We start from the raw sequence: 20,941 nt of genomic DNA on the forward strand, positions 1-20,941 counted from the left end.
ATTGACAGGGTAGACTTCATGGTTTTTTGTTTGTTTGTTTTTTAAATTTTCTTGACCTCACCATGGGGTATGTGGGATCTTAGTTACTTGACCAGGGATTGAACCCATGCCCCTTGCATTGACCACTGGACCACCAGGGTAGTCCTCGGCTTCATGTTTTAAGGTGACTCTAGCATGTCTGGGTGAATGGACAACTGAGTGCTGAAGAAACCCAGGAGGCCAGTTTCAGGGAGCCAGTGGTACAGAAATGAGTTCATCCTTTGCCTAGGGCATCTGGCAGACATGAGTTCTAGATCCTTGGCTCAGCCCTTTCTTTCCTAGGGCTCTTTGGTCTGGCCAAGTTACTATATGGGCCTGTTTCCTCATCTGTAAATTGGGGACAATAATTATGCTTACCTCCATGAATGGTGAGGATTAAGGGAGATGCGGTTTAGCACAGTGCCCAGCACACAACAAGCACTTAATAAACATTAGCTTTTATTGTCTACATTACCAGTTAGGAGATAATTTCAAGGCCTGAAGGAAGACTGCAGCATAATGAGAATGCTGAGGAGGAAAGGAACTTGAGAAAGATTTGGGAAGCTGACCTACAAGACTTTCTTTGTTGGTGAATTGATTATATTCTAGTGTGAATGATGTTTTGTTGTTGTTGTTGGCATTAATCCTCCAAGGAATCTGCTTTTCAAGACCTTTATCTCTAATTGTGGGATGAGGGGCTTTGCCCCTTAAAGGGAAGGTGAAAGGCAAAGAGAAAGTGGCAAGGGAACTGCTGGAAAACGAAGCCTGCATTTGAGATTTCTAAGCTTAAGGGAGAGAAATAGTAGGATTTAAAAACGTGTCATGATTCATGGTGTTGAAAGGTAGGGGTTCTAAATAACTCTCTCTCCCCATCTTGCCTGCACTCCCCAAATTGCCTTCCTTCCTAGAAATGGACAATTTCTGGATTCTGCTCCAAGCAGAGATCTTGGAAGAAGCACAGGGCAGCCTGTTCTTCAGCTTTCATCATTCCTCTCTCCTAACCTTAGGGGCCCCCAAATGCACATCTTGTTTTCCAGCAACTTAATTTTTTCATATCATACTGAGCTTCCCCCACAACCCCCCTCTATCATGAAAGCCTTCCTAGGGCAACAGAGAGTGGTTAGTTTGGGATAGAGGAGATAGCACAGATTTTGGATTAGAATAGACCTAAGTGTTCATTCTAGCTCTGCAGTTTTCAGCTAGATATACTACTCAACCTCTCTGAACCTCCATTTCCTCATCTACAAGTATGGGTATAGTAATAGCTATGTTACCATTACTGAGATGATACATATAAGTGCTTAATTTATCACCAAATCTGGTCCATACTGGGTGCTCCATAAGCAATCCCCTTTCTTCTTTCCTTTCATCCACCTAAGTTATTTCCCTTTTTCTTTCTTTCTTTTTTGGCTGCACTGCATGGCATGTGGGATCTTAGTTCCCCAGCCAGGGACTGAACCCACACCCTCTGCAGTAGAGCACAGAGTCTTAACCACTGGATCACCAAAGAAGTCCCACACTTAAGTTATTTGTAAGTCTGGGAATAAAGTTTCAGAATTTATTATGATTGAGACACATTCTTTTCATTAAAATTACATTAAGAATTAAGGCCCTCCCCCCACAACCATCCTTCCACTTATATCCGAATGTGGCCATATGTACCATTACATGTGTGCAAACATAAATATTTGCCTACTTCAGCACACAATTGACAACTAGACAGTCAAGAAAACATGTTAGTTAGGTGAGACAAAGAATTTAGCTCAGTGTTTGAAAGAGCTGGTGAATCTTTCAGTTCAGTTCAGGCGTGTCTGACTCTTTGCGACCCCATGGACTGCAGCCTCCCTGGGCTGCCAGGCCTCCCTGTCCATCACCAACTCCTGGAGTTTACTCAAACTTATGTCCATTGAGTCAGTGATGCCATCCAACCATCTCATCCTCTGTCGTCCCCTTCTCCTCCCGCCTTCAATCTTTCCCAGCATCAAGGTCTTTTCCAATGAGTCAACTCTTCATATGAGGTGGCCAAAGTATTGGAGTTTCAGCTTCAGCATCAGTCCTTCCAGTGAACACCCAGGACTGATCTCCTTTAGAATGGACTGGTTGGATCCCCTTGCAGTCCAAGGGACTCTCAAGAGTCTTCTCCAACACCAAAGCATCAATATTTCGGCGCTCAGCCTTCTTTATAGTCCAACTCTCACATCCATACATGACTACTAGAAAAACCATAGCTTTGACTAGATGGACCTTTGTTGGCAAAGTAATGTCTCTGCTTTTTAATATGCTGTCTAGGTTGGTCATAACTTTTCTTCCAAGGAGCAAAGGTCTTTTAATTTCATGGCTGCAGTCACCATCTGAAGTAATTTTGGAGCCCCCAAAAATAAAGTCAGCCACTGCTTCCACTGTTTCCCCATCTATTTCCCATGAAATGATGGGACCAGATGCCATGATCTTCGTTTTCTGAATGTTGAGTTTTAAGCCAACTTTTTCACTCTCCTTTTTCACTTTCATCAAGAGGCTCTTTAGTTCTTCTTTGCTTTCTGCCATAAGGGTGGTGTCATCTGCATATCTGAGGTTATTGATGTTTCTCCCGGCAATCTTGATTCTAGCTTGTGCTTCCTCCAGCCCAGCATTTCTCATGATATACTCTGCATATAAGTTAAATAAGCAGGGTGACAATATACAGCCTTGACGTACTCCTTTCCCAATTTGAAACCAGTTTGTTGTTCCATGTCCAGTTCTAGCTGTTGCTTCCTGACCTGCATACAGATTTCTCAAGAAGCAGGTCAGGTGATCTGGTATTCCCATCTCTTTAAGAATTTTCCACATTTTGTTGTGATCCACACAGTCAAAGGCTTTGGCATAGTCAATAAAGCAGAAGTAGATGCTTTTCTGGAACTCTCTTGCTCTTTTGATGATCCAACAGATGTTGGAAATTTGATCTCTGGTTCCTCTGCCTTTTCTAAAACCAGCTTGAACATCTGCAAGTTCACAGTTCATATACTGTTGAAGCCTGGCTTGGAGAATTTTGAGCATTACTTTGCTATCGTGTGAGATGAGTGCAGTTGTGTGGTAGTTTGAGCATTCTTTGGCATTGCCTTTCTTTGGGATTGGGATGAAAACTGACCTTTTCCAGTCCTGTGGCCACAGCTGAGTTTTCCAAATTTGCTGGCATATTGAGTGCAGCACTTTCATAGCATCATCTTTTAAGATTTGAAATAGCTCCACTGGAATTCCATCACCTCCACTAGCTTTGTTCATAGACATGCTTCCTAAGGCCCACTTGACTTCGCACTCCAGGATGTCTGGCTCTAGGTGAGTGATCACACCATCGTGATTATCTGGGTCGTGAAGATCTTTTTTGTATAGTTCTGTGTATTCTTGCCACCTCTTCTTAATATCTTCCACTTCTCTTAGGTCCTTACCATTTCTGTCCTTTATCGAGCCCATCTTTGCATGAAATGTTCCCTTGGTATCTCTAATTTTCTCGAAGAGATCTCTAGTCTTTCCCACTCTATTGTTTTCCTCTATTTCTTTGCATTGATCGCTGAAGAAGGCTTTCTTATCTCTCCTTGCTATTCTTTGGAACTCTGCATTCAAATGGATATATCTTTTCTTTTCTCCTTTGCCTGTCGCTTCTCTTCTTTTCACAGATATTTGTAAGTCCTCCTCAGACAACCATTTTGCCTTTTTGCATTTCTTTTTCTTGGTGAATCTTTGGAGGATGGCAAAGATGGTGGGAGGAAATAAAAACACACTTGCATAGAACTTACTATCAACTAGGTACTATTCTAAGTGTCTTTTATGTAGTGAGTGCATTTGATCCTCACTGCAGCCCTGTGACAGATGTACTATTATTATCTCTATTTTACAGAAGAGGAAACTGAGGCATAGAGTAGAGTGGTCAAACAACTTGGCAAAGGTCACTATGCTGTACTGACTTTTCAGAGGGTCTTCAGTTGACATGGAGAACAGTTGTTCACCATCCTGAATAAATTACCCTTTCTCTTTGAAGTCCACTGTCAAATCACTCTGCCCTTTCTTCCATAGTTCTCTGTCAACCTTAATGTATCAAGTTGTTCAAGGTCTGCCCTGACCTTAATCTCCTCAGTATCTCGTCTGCCTACCATGATGAGTACAGAATTGCCTACAAGTCTAGTAGGAGCCTGGGCTTCCCAGGTGGCATAGTGGTGAAGAATCCACCTGCCAATGCAGGAGATATAAGAGACATGGGCTTGATCCCTGGGTCAGGAAGATCCCCTGGAGGAGGGTATGGCCACCCACTCCAGTATTCTTGCCTGGAGAATCCCATGGACAGAGGAGCCTGGTGGGCTATAGTCCTTAAGGTTGCAAAGAGTTGGACACAACTGAAGCAACTTAGCATGCATGCACGCTAGTAGGGACCTAACTTTTAAAAAAGAAGCATACCTACCTGTGATGGTTGAGAGTTCAAACTCCTGTCTAAATTTCTACACATAGCATATGAGACCTTTCATGGCCTGGCCCCAGCCTGAATTGCCAGTCTTATTTCCTATCATACCCTGAGCCCCATCCCAGGCATTCTTTGCTCTAGGACACACTCCTCTCTTTCAAGACCCTGAGCCTTTGCACACGCCTATATCCTCTTTCCTACTGCCCTTAATTCAACAGACTAAGCACTTACTGTGTGCTAAGATTATGCAAGTAATTACCACACAGTTTGATAAGAACTCTAATCAACACATAGTACTACAATATCCTGTAGGAATTCAGAATGGGGGGAGGACTTGTTCTTTCTGAGGGGTTGGGGGGAGGGGGCAAGGAGAAGAGAGTTGAAGTTTTCATATAGGAACTGACCTTTGAGCTGAGTCTTCAATGATTTTAGGAGTCTGCCAGTCAAGGAAGGGGGAGGAAATCTCCAAATGATCTTTGGCTCCTCAGTCTTGCCATACTCAGACATCAAGTCCTGGCATCAATCCTGCATCCAAAGAGTCTCTTACATTTGTGTCCTCTTACTCCTCCTGCCGTTGTCCAAGTCCCACAGGCCCCACTTGGGCTATTGCTACAGTCCCATTGCCAGTCATTCTTCCCCTCATTTTTCCAACTACCAATCCACTGTCTCTGCAGCTGCCAGAGTGAGCTCCCACACTGCAAATCTGAAGGTGGCACTCCCCTACTCAAAACTCAACTATAGAACAGTCTTAATGCCTTATAGTGACGTACAAGGCCCATTATTAACAGGTCACAGTTTATCTGTCCTACCTCCCCTCTAGCCATTTCCCTCCTCAAATCCTTAATAGCAGATTGTTTCTCTAACTCTGAAGACAACACCATACCCTTTCAGATATCTGTATGGTTTCTGCCCGCTTTATTCTCCCTCCCTAAAGTGCCCCAATTCTTTCCCCACCTGACAGGTTCAGACTGGCCTAGTCCAGGAATCAAAGGGAGCCTAGCTTGGTGGGCTTTTATAGCCCCTTCTCTCTCACAGGTCAGGTCTGGAATTTAAGTATTTTGGAATCAGTAAATGGAGCAAGCATTCCCCTCTAGCCACCACTGTGTGCACGCAGGCTATCTGATTGGGCATCTGAATCAGTTCATGGTTGCCATGCCAATTCTCTATGGAGACTGCAGCCTGCTTTGAAATCCCAACTCAGCTGGCTGGGGCCTTGACTACTATCCTAGTTCAACCAGTCCCTTCATCCAGAAGCTGACTCTGTTCCTTTGCCCCCAGCTCCTGGTATCTCTGCACACACAGATGCTCTAAAAAGACCAGAAATGTCTCTAAGAAGTACTAGTACCATGAGAGAGAATGCCAGAAGCTTGTTACCAAGCCTTTTCTACCCTCAGATCACACCCCTTGAATATTTACCCTTAAATGGATCATGCTCAAAAGAAGTTTGTGACATCTCCTGGACTTTGCTGTTTAGACTGCTGTCCATTTCCTGGGGCAACCCTACATTGCCAAGTTCCTTCCACTAGCTCCAACCTGGCTGAACCAGCCTCACTCCTTCCTGGTTCATCGAGTTCTAGCATGCCCTAAGGCTGTGGTCTCAGTGGTGATGATACTATCATCCTTTACTTTTACAGTGTATAACCAGCTTTTGAACATACCTTGTTTGAGTCTCACAAAAGCTCTGTGAAAGAGGTAGAGAGCCTTCTATTTCAGATGAGGAAGCTGAGACTCAGAGAGGATAAGTATGAAGTTTCCAGGGGCTAGAAGTAGGTTTCCTAATTTCATTGCCATCTTCACTACTACAGTTGCTCTACTGGGTGTCTTCTGTGTGGCAAGTACTAAGCTCCACTTGCCTCCTGTATAAGAAACCCTTACATGTTTGTGACATAACCTCAAATAAAAAAGGCAGTCCTAGGGTTAGCCTGCTGTACCCGCCTCCCTCTTTGCTATATATATTATGTACACTAGCTCCCCTCAAACTTCCTTTGGCCTGCTCCCACCTTCCCAGGTACTCAGTGGTAAAGAATCCACCTGCCAGTGCACAAGATGTGGGTTTGATTCCTGGGTCGGGAAGATCCCCTAGAGGAAGAAATGGCAACCCACTCCAGTATTCTTGCCAGGAAAATCCTATGGGTAGAAGAGCCTGGCAGGCTACAGTCCGTGGGGTCACAAAGAGTCAGACACAACTGAGCAGCTGAGCACACATGCATGCACCTGTTTCACAACACACAAGAGGAAGTGTCCTTTTGTCTGAACACCCAGCCCAGTAGCTTTATTGTCCCACCACTGCCCCCTGGAGAGCAAAGTCTTGATCTGGAGATGGAACCCCTTTAGAATCTGAAGAGAAACCAGATTTCTGAGGTGATAGATTTAACATTTCTCAACGTGGGAAGAGTATGAAGTTCCTTTGTTGAACCAGGATGGAATTCTAAAAAGAAAAACTTTCTTTGGTCTTTTGGACAAAAAAGAGGTGCTGTTGTTTGCTGTGCTGTGTTGTGGAGGGAGGGAGAATGTATTTCAATAAGAACAGAAATCTCCACTCACCGTGAGGGGATGGGGACCTCTCCTCTGACAGTAGCTGTCAGTTTACTAAGGAAGGAGATTTCTCACAGGAAAGAAATGTCTCTCTTTTAAGAGAGGAGGAAACTCTCTTTCACGATTGCAGAGTGTGTGGGAAAGGAATATTTGTGCACTCCTTTCTTCTCTAAAGGAGAAACCTCCTTGAATGAGGAACCCTCCCAGGGTTTCTGTCTGAAGGAAAAAGACTGTTTCTAGAGAACAATTCTGATAAGATTAGGCCTGATTTTCTATTCCTTTCTGACATACTTCCCACAGGGAGTCAGCATTCTCTGAAAGGGAGTAGCAAATAATTTTTTCTGTTAAGAGATAGGGAAGCTGAAGGGAGAAACCCACTGTGGGGGAAACTTTTATTCCTAGGGGCCATTGGTAAGGGCAGTGACTCTGCAACAGGGAGCCCTCATGAGCCTGGGGGAGGCTTTGGGGAATCCATGGAGCCCAGAGTGTCAAAGGAAGCTTAGAAAGGTTCTGGGCCAGCCCTTGTTTGCTCATGAGAAAGCTGAAGCTTGCAGAAGGGAATACCTTGCTACTAAGTGACAGAACCAAGACTCGAACCCAGCTTTATCAAGTGCCAGCCTGGGGCTCTTCCCACCACAGCCCAGGGAAAGAGGGGAGGTACCTGCTGCTTGGGTGAGTGATGCTGAGGAAACTGCTGCTGTGAAATACTTAACCTGTGTTAGAGACATCTCTGTGGTGGGAGGCATTGATTCCTGAGGGAAGGAAACTGGGGAGAAGGGTAGAATTAGGGCTACATCTGAGAAAAGGGGTCAGAGTCACTGTGCAATCCAGTGGGTGGCTTGGAGACCATCCATAGGCAGTGAAGGCTGAGTTTTGAGGGAGGACAGGCCATATTTCCTCCCAGGAGTGCAGGGGACGGGCCTCGCCAAGGAGATGTATGCTACTCTCTCAGACTTGTGAACTTTCTCCATCACTTCCTGTCTCTCCAGAGGGAGTTGTCATTTTAATCTTTTTAAAATCAGAGGAAGGGGCCCAAGGAAACTTTTTGAGGGCATGTAGATGTTTTATAATAGATTGTGGTCATGTTTACAAGACTGCACAAAATTACCCAAACTCAATAAACTACATACTTAAAATGGATGAAAAAAATCAATCAGAGAAAGGGATGAGTGAATTAGAGTCCAATAAAGCTGTTATTTTAAAATGGGGGCAAAAGAACCCATACCAAACAAAACACAGGAGAGAATGGCTCTGGGCCTGGTTGTGCCTGGCCGGTGGGATAGTGGGGTATATGCGGCAGTCCCTCCTTGGCAGTTTCAGCTACTCAAATTGCTCTCTTTCTTTTCCCATTTCTTTCTTGATCAGCAAAAAGCCAAGGCCAGCTCATCCAGGGGGTGGTCAGAGATTGCAGGAGAAAGAACTTCACAAACACACAAGCCACCTCTTCGTTTACTGTAAAATCCTGTTTAATGTGTAACATTTCAGGCAGAGAGAGGCCTTGAGGACTAGAGGCAAAGGCAACCCTGACCAACCCCCACTCCAACTTATCTGCCTGCTTCTCCCTCCCTAGCTCCTCCACCCCAGACATGTCCTCCTTTTCCTCAGGGCCGGCAAGCACTGTTCCTCCTTTTCTTTCGTTTGCTACCCTCCCTTCCCCACCCACACGTCCACAGCACCCTCCCTCCACTCCACTTGCCCACATCCCTCCCCACCGATGTGACTCCAGAAATAGGGTATCTGACAGCACGGGGTTAAGATTAGTTTCATAATTGGAGATGTTGTCAGAGCATCCCACCTCTGGTCCCCAGTGGTCCCAGGGAGAGGGAGAGGGAAGAGGAAGGGGTGCAGGCAACGAGAGCTGCCTGCGCCCCCAATAGCCTTGAGTGCTGGCGTGGGTGGCCTCCAGCTCCCCACACCTTCAGGCCCTGAGGCAGAAGGCCCTGAGGAGGAAGAGAAGTAGGGAGGGAAGGAAAGTTTTGATGGAGCAACCTCTAGCAGGTAGAGGCCTGCGCGCTGGCAGGGGAGAAGGAGGGGCAGGCCTGGGGCAGGACAGGGGTGGGGGGCAGGATGGGAGGTTGCCTGGTCTGTGGCATCAGCAGGCCGAGCAGCGGTCACTCTTCTCGGCCAGCCCAGCCCCGGTGCCAGGACTGCGGCGCAGTATGTCTTTCAGGGAGCCGTCCTGCTCACTCAGCAGCTTGTTGATCTCATTCTGCTTGTATTCAGGTGAGAGGCGATGGCCGAAGCCCCCCGAGCCCTTGCGGGAGGGTGGATTGGAGCGGCGCTGGGCTCGGCGGGCACAGGCCCGGAAGATGAGGTACACCACCTCGGCCACATTGAGGATGATGCAGATGCCTGAGGCGGCCAGCATGAAGACCGTGAAGATGGTTTTCTCCGTGGGGCGGGACACGAAGCAGTCCACTGTGTTGGGGCAGGGGTAGGCATCACACTTGACCAGCCGCACCATGGCGTAGCCAGGATAGAGCAGATAAAAGACATACATGAAAGCGGCCTCGAACAGCAGCCGGAAGACCACGCTGATCACATAGGTCCACCACAGTGTCCCTGAGATGTGGACCTTGTGCCTCTTCACCTCCTCCAGGTGCAGGGGGTCGCCGTGGCCCTCAAGTCGAAGCATTTTCTTTTCAATGTGCTGCTGGTGTGCCACGTGCATGGCCACGAGGAGAGCTGGGGTGGACACCAAGATGAGCTGCAGAGACCACAGACGCACGTGGGAAATGGGGAAAAAGTGGTCGTAGCAGACACTATTGCAGCCAGGCTGGAGGGTGTTGCAGATGAAGGAAGACTTCTCATCACCCCACACGCTCTCGGCAGCCACCACCAGCACCATGATTCTGAAGATGAAGATGACAGAGAGCCATACTCGGCCAATGGCAGTAGAATGCCGATTCACGCCACTGAGCAAGGTGTACAAACCCGTCCAGTTCATCCTGCTTCATTCACACCTGCAAAACATGAGCCACAGCACAAGCTGTCAGAAAGCTAGGGTGGAAAGCCAGGCTCCATAACACTGCCTGACACCTCCCCCAACCCTCCCAAGAGCCAGTGACAAGAAAGGAAGAAGGAGAGTCATAGCTTTCCTCACCACCCCCTCTCCCTTGCCAGCCTCTCCTTCTCTTTCTTTTCCTCCTCACTCATTCACTTGATGACTTGACCTCCCTGAGCCCCATCTCTCTTCTCCACCTTCATCCAACATTCTCTCCTCTCCTGCCCTTCCCTGCCAGGCCCATCTTGTTCTGCCATCAGCCATCCTCTTTAGCTTCCCCTCCCCCAGTTCCTTAAGTCTGGACCTGGGCTAAACCCAACAAAGCCCCGTTACCTTGGGGAGCGCCTATCCCTGAGGCCACCCAGACAGGTCCCCTATGGTCTCATGTCTATGCAGGGGGAGTGGTCCCTGGGTTCGCGCCTGCGTCCCAATTCATCACCGCCCGGTGCTGGGGAGTCATATGCTGCTTTATACCCAGTGTCTGCACAATGGGACCTTTGTGGGGCTCTGAACAACGCCCTTTAGAATTCAGATCAAACGCCCTGACTTCCGCCCACCCTACACACAGAGCACTTGTGTCCCAGCGCCGGACACCCAGCCTGCACCCACCTGTTCAGTGCCCGCCCGGTCCATCGCCGCACCCACCCCATAGCCCCACCAGAAGAATGGCCACAGTGGGGAGGAAGATGGAACAAGGACAGGTGCATGTAAGATGGGACCCAGGGGAACCAGAAGCCTCTGGCCTAAGGCACTCTCCCATGACTCTACTAGAAACTTAGATTCAGCAGGATTTTTCCTGGCTTAAATCCCCTCCAAGATATGGGTGAGCCTGAGGTTAGGAAAAGGAGCTCACTTTTATCAAGCTAGGAACTGTGCTAAGTATTTTCCCATACATTCTTTCTTTTGACCCACTTAGCAAGCCTCTAAGGACCCCAGTCTTTCGAGCTGAGGAAGCTGAAGCTCAGATAGGTTAAGTAACTCACTTAAGGTCACACAGCTGAAGTGTCTGAGTAGGATGAAACACAAAAGTGTCTGAAGCAGAATTCTAAGCTCTTTGCTCGGTACAGTCTTTGTGCTTTTGCAGATGGCGTTCCCTGAAGTGTAGGCTAGCTGTTAATGATGACAACAGCAGCAACAGAAGCAAAGGCTACCCATAAAAACACAAGAAACAAGGAAGTCGCTAACCTGTGAGTGCAGTCCTATCCCCAAATCACAGAGCAAAGCCTGACCATCTCTCCTTGAGCCGGTACAGAGGATGGCCAAGTGAAGACAAGCCAGAAGGAAAAAGCAAAAGTTAACCAAGCAAACAGAAGAAGTTTAGGAGATGGAAAAGATAAGAGCCACCTAGCTTTGGGGTTTTTGTTTTTTATCTACTATGACTTTGGGGTAAGTTACCAAACCTCTGAGTCTGTGTGCGCATCTATAAATGAGGTTCATACCCAGTGTTATTGTGAGGTTCAATGAAGCAACCTGTAAAAGTTCTTAGCCCAGCTCCAGTTTCATGGTTGGTGATCAAGGGAAGTAAAACCTTATCAGGAAGAGAAAACAATGTGACTTGGGGAGAACTAAGTGGTTTGCCAAACCCAATATCCCTCTTTATTTCTTCCCAATGCTGCTGTTGACCTATAGTGTCTGTCTGAAATAGAACAGACCATTCCGTTGCTGCCCTGGCCCCGGGTCAAGTATACATTTTAACTCCTGGTTTCCTGAGCTTGCCAGTTGCTCTAGGGAAGAAATTCCCCTCTGTCTCTTAGGCAAGGGGAGAAGGCTTCCTTCTACCTCCCACCTTGTCTGCCATTAAGTTGCAAGGAGATCATGCTGCAAGCCAGAAACTGGCTGTGAGAACACAAGGCCTGAACTTTGTGGCAAGTTCTGGGTGGTCCTCTCTGTTGTAGGGGGAAGGGAGAGGGTATTAGTAGCTAGAAAAATTTGTTGTTATTTAGTCATTAAGTCATGATGGACTCTTTTGTGACCCCATGGACTATCGCCAGCCACGGGCTGGGTTTCTCTGTCCATGGGTTTTTCCAGGCAAGAATACTGGAGCAGGTTGCCATTTTCTTCTCAGGGGATCATCCCAACCTACAAATTGAACCCGGGTCTCTTGCATCTCCTGCATTGGCAGCCGGATTCTTTACCACTGAGCCACCAGGGAAGCCCAGGAAAAGTTGGGGGAGCGGAATGAAAGAAACTAAGGGGTAAAGGGATAGTCTGTACAAGGTTTCTTCATGCAGCTTACAAAAAAAAAAAGCCTCAGTCAGTTCATGCTGTGGGCCTAAACCAGTGCGGGAAAAGCAGGAACACAGGTGCCCTTTCTCCCAAGCCTGGGATTTTGAAGACAGAGCTGGTACAGGAGGTACAATGGAAAGAAATGCTTCATCCAATGAGACCTGTTAGAGTCAAAATAGGTGGTGGAGGAGCATATTGTTAAGAATAACCATCTCCCAAGCCCCTGCTCTGTGCCAGGCCCTTGCACACCATCTCCTGTAAACCTCAAAACAACCCTGAGAGGTAGGTGTTATTTGTAACCCTCATGTCACAGATGAGGAAACTGAGGTAGAGAAAGGTGAAGGGACTTATCTCAGTGTCACAAGGTTCATGTGGTGAGTACAAGCCAGAGCTGGGATTTTTGAGCCAGATCAAGCTGACTCCCTGGTGGCTCAGTGGTAAAGTCTGCCTGCAGTTCAGGAGATGCAGGAGGTGCAGGTTTGATCCCTGGGTCAGGAAGATCCCCTGGAGAAGGGAACGGCAACCCACTCCAGAATTCTTGCCTGGAGAATCCCATGGGCAGAGGAGCCTGGCAGGTTATAGCCCACAGGGTCACAAAGAGTCAGACACGACTTAGCGACTAACGCACATGCACACAGACACGCACACAGACAGACACACACACACACACACACAGACACACACACAAACACAAGCTGACTCCAGAGCCCATGTTTTTTCCCAGAAGCTTTGCTGCCTCAGATACAATCATTTTTCTTTCTGAGTGCTTTTAAGAAACAGCGAGATTGAAGATTTGTCTGACTTTTATTCTCCTCTAGCCCTTCTCTTCTTTCCTATAACTGACAACTCTTCTCCTCTCCTCCCTTCCCAGGGCTTTCAGTTGCTTCCAGATTTGTTCTGTTTCCTTGTCCTTACCTTTCTCTGGCTGCTTCCTCAAACCCCAAAGTGAACTTCAGCTGTTCTCTTCTCTCTGTCGTTTAGGGATGTCTCACAGCCAGCCTGGCCACCCCTGAGTTTCTAGGTTCTTATAGCTCTCCACCTCCCATCTTCTTGAGCCCTCTGGGACATAGCCAGGAGCTCCCTTTGGAGCCCCTAAGGACCCTTGTGTGAGCACTGATATCTCAATTTTTGCTCTCCCTTTGGAAAGAGCTGATCCCTATGTCAACATCAGTACCTCAAGGGTTTCATTTCAAAAACATTCATGGGAGTCACCTGATTTTGGAATCCAAACTGTTTTTGTGACTTTGGGTTAAAGTCCAGGTGTTGATATGCTCTGTGTTTCTCCAGGCATGTTTGGCTCCTGTGTTTAATTAGACAAGATTTCTCTGACCCTGTCTGGCTCTGGCCTTGTCCTCAGATCCAGATTTGCCCAAGCACTCAAGCACAGGTCAAAATCAGGAGATTGTCCTTAGTCCCTATACCCACTTCTCAGACAGAGAAGGTGAGGCTCAGAGAAGTTAAACAACTTACCTCAATGACAACTGCACTTCTGCTAAATGGTAGAGTCAAATTTCAAATTTGTTTTCCTCTGACCTCAAAGTATTTGTACCTTGGCAGCCTCTCTTCCTTTAAGGACACTGCATTCTGAGATAATTAGATCTCAGAACTCAAAAACTGTTCTCAGCATTCCTTTGTACATGTGCCTGCATGCGTGTGTATGCATGTATACACACACACGTTCAAGTCTATCTCTTTCTGCTCCTACCTCTTTCCTGTCCCTCCTTCCAACTATGGGAAATCCTTGTATCTTTTTGGTTTGGGAAAGAGGGGCCTGGCTTGGCTAAATGAGGTTATACTCAACCTCAGACTCCATACTCCCTCCCCCATTTCACAGGCAGCCTCTGGCAGGAAAGGACAGGGGGCTTTTTTTTCAGATTTTCTTCTGAGTTTCCAGCTGCCTTCATCAGTTTGGTGCGGCTAAGACCAAACCCCTCCATCCCTCTTCCTCTTCAGCCGCTTCCCTTCCCCGCCTCCAGCCTGTGGTCCCACAGCACCTCAGTCACAGCACTGTTCCCTCCACACTGTCGCATGTATCCTGTGGCCAGGCTTGGGTCAGGGCCAGTCTAACTCATTCCAGTTTTCTCCTTCTCTCGCTCTGCCATGATCTTTCCACAGAGCTCCTGGTAATATCAGCTCCTTTCCTCACTGTTTCGACTATACCCTTTTACTCCTCCATCAACTCTCTGACTTCCTGTTGCTCTCTACTTGGGCTTATTATAGCAGCCACCACTGAGGGAATACCTATTCTGTGCTAGGAGTAGTCTGTTCCTTAACTCTTATCCTCACAACCAACCTGTGAGCTGTGAGTTATTGTCTTCAGTTCACAGACAAGGCAATGGAGACTCAAAGAAGCTGTGTAATTTATCACACAGCTGGTAAGCCAGTGCTGGAGCTCAGATTAGGGCTCATGCTGGCCCCTCATCAAAGCCGGGGTCCCTTCCCCATTGCTCTGCTGCATCCTCCTCTATACTTCTCTCCATTCAAACCCATCTTGTCTCTATTCTCCTCTCCTCATCTCATTTTCTAAGTCCATGCATTCTGCTGTGCCATTCCCAACAGCTGGAACAACTTTCAAACAACTAGGGGACTACCCATCCTTCAGATCTCCCAGTCGTCAGTTACTCCAAGCTCAGCTTGAGTCTCCCTGCCTCCCTCAAGAAAATGGAAATGCATGCTCCCAAACCTTGGCCCGGCTGGCTGGTCCTCTGTGCCTACTGAGTGTGCTGTATTCATCCGCCCGCAGCCCCTATGTTGGTGGCACGCCTGGTTAGCCTTCTAATCAGGGAAGGAAAACAGCACCTGGCAGTGCCCAGAGGCCCCCACTGAACCCTAACCCTGTGTGGCAGGAAATGTCTTAAAGATATAAACTTAAGACACCCTGAGCCTGGGGGCCCCCTCCAGTCTTTCTGGGTATTTGACCCTGTGGGGATGAGGGTGATTCTTGCCTGGGCAAAAAAGAGTGAGAGCAGAAGCAACACTGAGCCTGGGAAAAGGATGAGTTGGGGGCTACAGAGAGAGACTAAGCAAGCCTGGCACCTGGGTAGGAGGTGCCTCAGTCCAGCTCAGAGGGAAACACAGAAGGGATCTAAGTGGCTGAATGCTGAGCCCAGGAGAAGGCAAGACCCAAGCCTCTCCCCAACCCCCACTTCTGCCCTCCTGGGCCACACCAGCCCCTGGGCCCACGTCCCTCAGCCCGCAGCTTCCTCACCTGGCTGCTGCTGCCCTTTCCCAGGGAATGTCTGCAGGCGTGTCTGCACTATGTCACTAGGTACTGTCAGCCCAGTCCAGGGGAGGGACAAAGAGCCCAGGGCTGGAGCCAGATATGGCCCACAGCCCAAGAGGAACAAGACAAACATTAACCAGCTCTACCTCCTCCCTCACACAATCATTAAATAAGATTGATCCCCTGAACTCCCAGTAACTTTGGAGAGACAAATCACATAGCCTGAAGTTACTGCCCCATCCCAGAGGAAGAGAGGCATCTTCGTCACCCATGTATGCATGTTTAGCCCAATCTGGGAGACGGAACTGGACCTGGGCCTCAGCCTTCAGCCTTCCCTCACCCACTGGCCATAGGTAGATCCGGTGTGTGGACGAGCTACAGAGAGGGCTCCCGCACTGGGTGCCATCCCTTCCAGCTCCCAGCCTTGAAAATGCTGACTATGGGGAGAGAAAAAACAGCTATGGGCAATGACTACTGGCCCCTTGAGGCCAAAGTGAGAGACAGCAGGGCTTCCCCCACATGGCAGTACCGGGGTTCTCTTGGGCTCTCTGCTTATTGCCCATGCCCTAAGTGGCTAGGAATGGACCAAAGCGTTTCCAGTCCCATCCCACAACCCCAAACCTCTTCCAAATTGTCTTCTACCTTCGGGGCCAAGGCAGTTGAGCCACAAAATGTACCGTGCGCAGCAACAGATCTTGGCAATCATTAAGGTAAACAAAGAATGTCAACCATTAACTGAGAGATAAGTCCAGTTTGAAGGACAGTTTACCTGAAGACCCTGCTAATTCTGTGGCCTGGATGGCAGTGAAGAAATAACTGAAGTCAGCTTCACTGGTTCCCTGCCATCTCTTCACTCCAGCCTGAGCTCACTGCCAGGATGAGAGCCAGAACCCCGGCTTCCCTTGGCCATACCCGGGCATATAGGTACATCAATTGATAAGTCTTTACTGGACACCTGTTGAGTACCCACCCAGTACTGGTTACATGCCAGGGGCAGATGGAAAAAGAGGGGGAAACATTCTAGCTATTCTTAAGGAATTTATCAGCTTCCTGAGGAAATGAGACTATGACTCAAAAGTTGCCAGGAAAATGTCAGTGTATGTTCAGTTATGTGGTTCTAACTTAGACTGCTGAGGGAGTTGGAAGAAGGGGAAGTGAAGTGAAAGTCGCTCAGTCGTTCTTTGTGACCCCATGGACTATACAGTCTATGGAATTCTCCAGTCCAGAATACTGGAGTGGGTAGCCTTTCCCTTCTCCAGGGGATCTTCCCAACCCAGGAATCAAACCCAGGTCTCCCACATTGCAGGCAGATTCTTTACCAGCTGAGCCACAAGGGGAAGATGAAGATAAACTGAGATAATCAGGGAAGGCTTCCTGGAGGAGGTAAAGCTTGAGTGGAAAAGTGAAGGATGGGTGGGAATTGGAAAGGGGAAGGGTAGGGCTAGCTTTCCAGGGAAGAGGAACACTGAGTAAAGGTACAAAGGTAGGAATGAGTGGGACATGACTGGGAGACAGAAAGGAGGCAAGACTGTGTTGGGTGGCTGTGGATGATACCAGCAGTCAGGTAAAGGGCTCAGAGCAGGAAGGCTATTGAAAGTCAGGTAGGGAATTCCTTCAGTGAGTGTCTGGTAAACTTATAAGGCAAAACCAAGCTTGACACCATGAGGGCAGGCTGAATGCCATTCTTTGGTACTTGGCAGTTCATGCTGAGCATACAGGTTGGAGTGGATAAAGAGGACTAGCATTTCTGGAGTACTTAATGGGTGAAAGGCAGTGTTCAAAGTATTTTGCAAGTATTACTTGGATCCTCAAAATAGCTGTTTGCAGAAGGTGTTATTAATATTCCCATGTTACAGGGGAATTAAGGCATACAGAAGTTAAGTGACATGAGTGAGGTCACTCAACCAGCAAGTGACAAAGCAAGATTTGAACCCAGGCAGTCTTGTGCCAGAGGCTGTTTAACCACAGCATCAGAGCTGATGAGCTCTACAGGGTTCCATGGAGAATCTGAGTGAGAACTGGTCCTTAACTCTAGAAGGTTCAAAACTAGCTGGAGAGATAAGTATACGCCCAAGTACCTACAACAAGGGATTATGTCCTGAATGACCTGTGTAGATACGAGGGGCCAGAAGGCATTCAGATGTAGGATTAAAAGGTACTTATTATAGGAAGAGACAGAGTTGGATGTAGATCATAAAGGAGATGGAGAGGCCAGGCATTCCAGGTGACAGGAAGCTGTGAGATGTGTTTAGGGAACGGTGGGCAGACCTGTTTGACCAGAAGAGAAAGCTCCTATAACAGAGCTCCTAGGAAGGGAAAATACAGGTCAATATCAGTGTGTACTCATTGTTTCTTAGAGTTCTGGCAGGGTTTCTCTAAGTGCTTGTAGTTCTAGGCTACAGGAAGTCTTTTAGAGTAGCTTGTAGTGGTATAAAAAATACTGTTGCTAGAATTGACTTGTCCTCTGCCTGTTTATTGCTGCTTGAACACATCTTCTGGAAAGGGGAGAGGACAGAGCATGGGAGGGGAGGAAAATGGAGAGGAGAGGAGGAAAACTACTACAGCAAGCAGTGTAAATCCATTTGCTCCTGGTAAGCAGCTAAAATCAGCGTCTGCCTTGAATCCTAAGCAGCCTTTCTTCTCACAATGGACGTTTGGGGGGAATATTAAAAAAAATTTTTTTTTACATCAGCCTGTTTACTTCCTCAGATTCACTCAGGAAGATCTTTATTAGATCTTAAAATATACAAGATAAGAGGTCTTAAACATAAGCCTGCTGTCTCCAGCATGGCTCAGATATTAGCCCAAACAAGGGCTTTCCTGTTCTGTCCCACCCAGGACCAGGACAGTTGCTGGAAGAAATTGATCACTTTATTTCAGAGCACATTTCTCCAGCAACATCGTCAGAGTTCAGAGGTTCTAAACTCATAAACAGAATCGGAAAGCCAGTGGGAGCTCTGCTCATTACATCCCGGAACAGCGCCGGCTGCCTCAGCCCAGCGATCTGAAGGCTTCCCTGGATGGTCTGCAGCAGCGCTGCCTCTCATGTGGAGTCCATCATCAAGCCTGTCCCTGGGCCTCATTACCAAACAAAATGTGGCATTTTCTATGGCTTTGATCAATGAGACAGCACTGCTGTATGGCTCAGAAATCAAAGGAGACAGCTTCCCATATAAATGTTGCTTAAGACACACAGGCCAAAAAGATCTTCCCAAATGGGTCCATAGGATTAATGAAATGGCTAACCCTGAAAATCTGCAGAACATTTCAAAAGTTCCCACCCCAGCTCAGGCTGTGGAAGGTTATGCAAACTGTTTACAGTAAGGGCTGCTAGGGAAAGATGAAAGTTGTCCTGTATTCATAATTGCTCTTGGTTGTCACAAATCCTTTTTATTTATTTTTAAATTATCTATCTACTTTTTTGTTTGGCTGCACCAGGTCTTAGTTGCAGCATGCAGGATTTTCGATTTTCATTGACACCTATGGGATTTTTGGTTGTGACATGTGAACTCTTAATTGTGGCATGTAGGATCTAGTTCCCTGAGCAGGGATCAAACCTGAGCCCCCTACATTGGGAGTGTGGAGTCTTAGTCACTGGACCACCAGAGAAGTCCCCACAGATCCTTTTTAAAAGATGTAATTGTATGAATGAGTTTGTGCCTCAGGAATTCATATTCTTAGAAGAGATCAAAAACGGAGAGTTATCAGTATTTTTCCAAGGGGATTTCTGAAGAACTGGATGCAGATAGTGCACCAATTCACTTGACGTTAAGCATATACCCTTTGCTCTTAGGACAGTTTGGGAGCAGGGAACAAAGCAAAATTGCTTCAGCTCTCCCGCTCAAAAAAACCTAAAAGTGTGAAATATCCTTAAACCAGCCCCATATTGTCAGGATGGTGCACTCATTCTACCAACAGTAAAACCTAAAGGTGAGGTGGTGCTTCTTGGAGCTTTCGGATTTCCTGGGAGTAAGAGCATTAAGCAGCACCATATCTACTCCCTGCAGTTTCAAATTCTTTTTGCCCCTGCCTCCCTCATTTTTGTATTTTATTAAGACCCTGGACTTTCCTGATGGTCCAGTGGTCAAGAATCTGCCTTCTAATGCAGGGGGCACCAGTTTGATCCCTGGTGCCATAAGATCCCAAATGCCACGGAGCAACTAAGCCTGCAAGCCACAACTCCTGAGCCGACACACTGGAACTGCTGAAGCCCACGCACCTAGCGCCTGTGCTCCGCAACAAGAGAAGTCATCACAATGAGAAGCCAGGTGCACACAGCAACAATAGCCCTCCTGCTCGCTGCAACTAGAGAAAGCTGGCATGTAGGCCCACCACAGCCAAAATATAAAAGAATAAATCTTTTTTAAAAAGACTCAAACTCCTGGGGTTTAGGAATGGTCCTATATTTCACTGATGTCTGATCACTGCACCAACGGAGAGTATGCTTGTAAAAGACCCCAGGAAATTCCACATCATTTCAGGTAGCCAAGTGAAACAAGCATAATGAGAAACCGGAACTGTTGGGCTCCTATCTTAATGTTACAGCTTGATGTCCATTTCCTGATCATTCTGCTTTGAGGTACAGCAGAGCAGGGGGAGAAAATTCCCAGGTTGCATCCAATCCCAAGGGTAGAAGTCGTGTGATAGGGGTGAGGAATCAGAGAGGAGTCCAGGTTGTAGCCAAAAAAAAAAAAAAGGGGGCCACGTGTCAAGTATGAAGGGTGAAGCAAAAAGGACACAGAAGAATTTAGCTAGTTCTGCTAATTGTCCAACCTGATGAGCTAACACCCTGCCCATTAAGCTGTTAATAATTTAGTACTTTCCAGTTTCCTTTCTTTATATACACACCTATCATTGAACTCATATTGTATATAAAGGGAACTTCTTTTTCATAGGATCTGTTTCCAGGACTCCCAATTAGAAATGTACTGGTTCATCACCCACCCCCTCAAACTGATAATCCAAATAAAACATGTAAATCAGACCCTAAATAGAAGCCCTGAGGCTCATCCTTTCTGTCTAATCTTTGGACTCCTCTGTCCTTCCCCCTGTCAACCAAGTTTGCCAACCATAACACCACAAATGCCTTATTAAGAATCTCCCTGTCTCAGCAATCACAGCCACTGCCCCTGTTATTTCTTTGAACCACTCAGCACTCCTAGGTCAATACCTAGGGGAGTGTCAGGCTGCTGATGACATCCTGAAAGCAAAGGCTTCTGCTAACAAGTATTGTTCATAGGAGGGATGAAAGGCTATCTAGGTAGGAAACCCAGACATTTTCCCCCCTATTTTACCTGCTCCAACTGACTCTGCTGACAGTTAAAGGGCTGATTCCTAGGCCCATTCAGATCCCTGAAATCATGAATTTTGATCGCTTTTTGATTCCATTTTGGTTCATTTGGTTGCTTTTTCCTCCTATAAAAGACAAAGATAATTGAGCTACTTTATTGTTTCCAAGAAATGGGTGTTCAGTGGCATTGGATTTGCCAGCATGAGGGCGCTTTTC

The 20,941-nt window shown here is 47.2% G+C and overlaps 1 protein-coding gene across 1 annotated transcript; it reads right to left on the reverse strand.

Annotated features, from left to right (window-relative positions):
- Positions 1–9,074: 9,074 nt before the first annotated feature.
- GJB1 (gap junction protein beta 1) lies at positions 9,075–20,779 on the reverse strand. The gene is made up of 2 exons (XM_052663665.1): positions 20,730–20,779; positions 9,075–9,945 (listed from the first exon to the last, which is right to left on the reverse strand). Exon 2 carries the CDS (start codon positions 9,927–9,929, stop codon positions 9,075–9,077), a length of 855 nt encoding a protein of 284 aa, XP_052519625.1. The 5' UTR covers positions 9,930–9,945; positions 20,730–20,779.
- Between the last annotated feature and the right edge of the window lie 162 nt (positions 20,780–20,941).

Source organism: Budorcas taxicolor, chromosome X, assembly GCF_023091745.1.
Source record: "Budorcas taxicolor isolate Tak-1 chromosome X, Takin1.1, whole genome shotgun sequence".
NCBI classification, from domain to species: Eukaryota; Metazoa; Chordata; class Mammalia; order Artiodactyla; family Bovidae; genus Budorcas; species Budorcas taxicolor.

What these genes read in the sequence shown, in the direction of transcription:
- GJB1 (XM_052663665.1), bottom strand. Translation starts at nt 9,929, where the DNA reads ATGAACTGGACGGGTTTGTACACCTTGCTCAGTGGCGTGAATCGGCAT.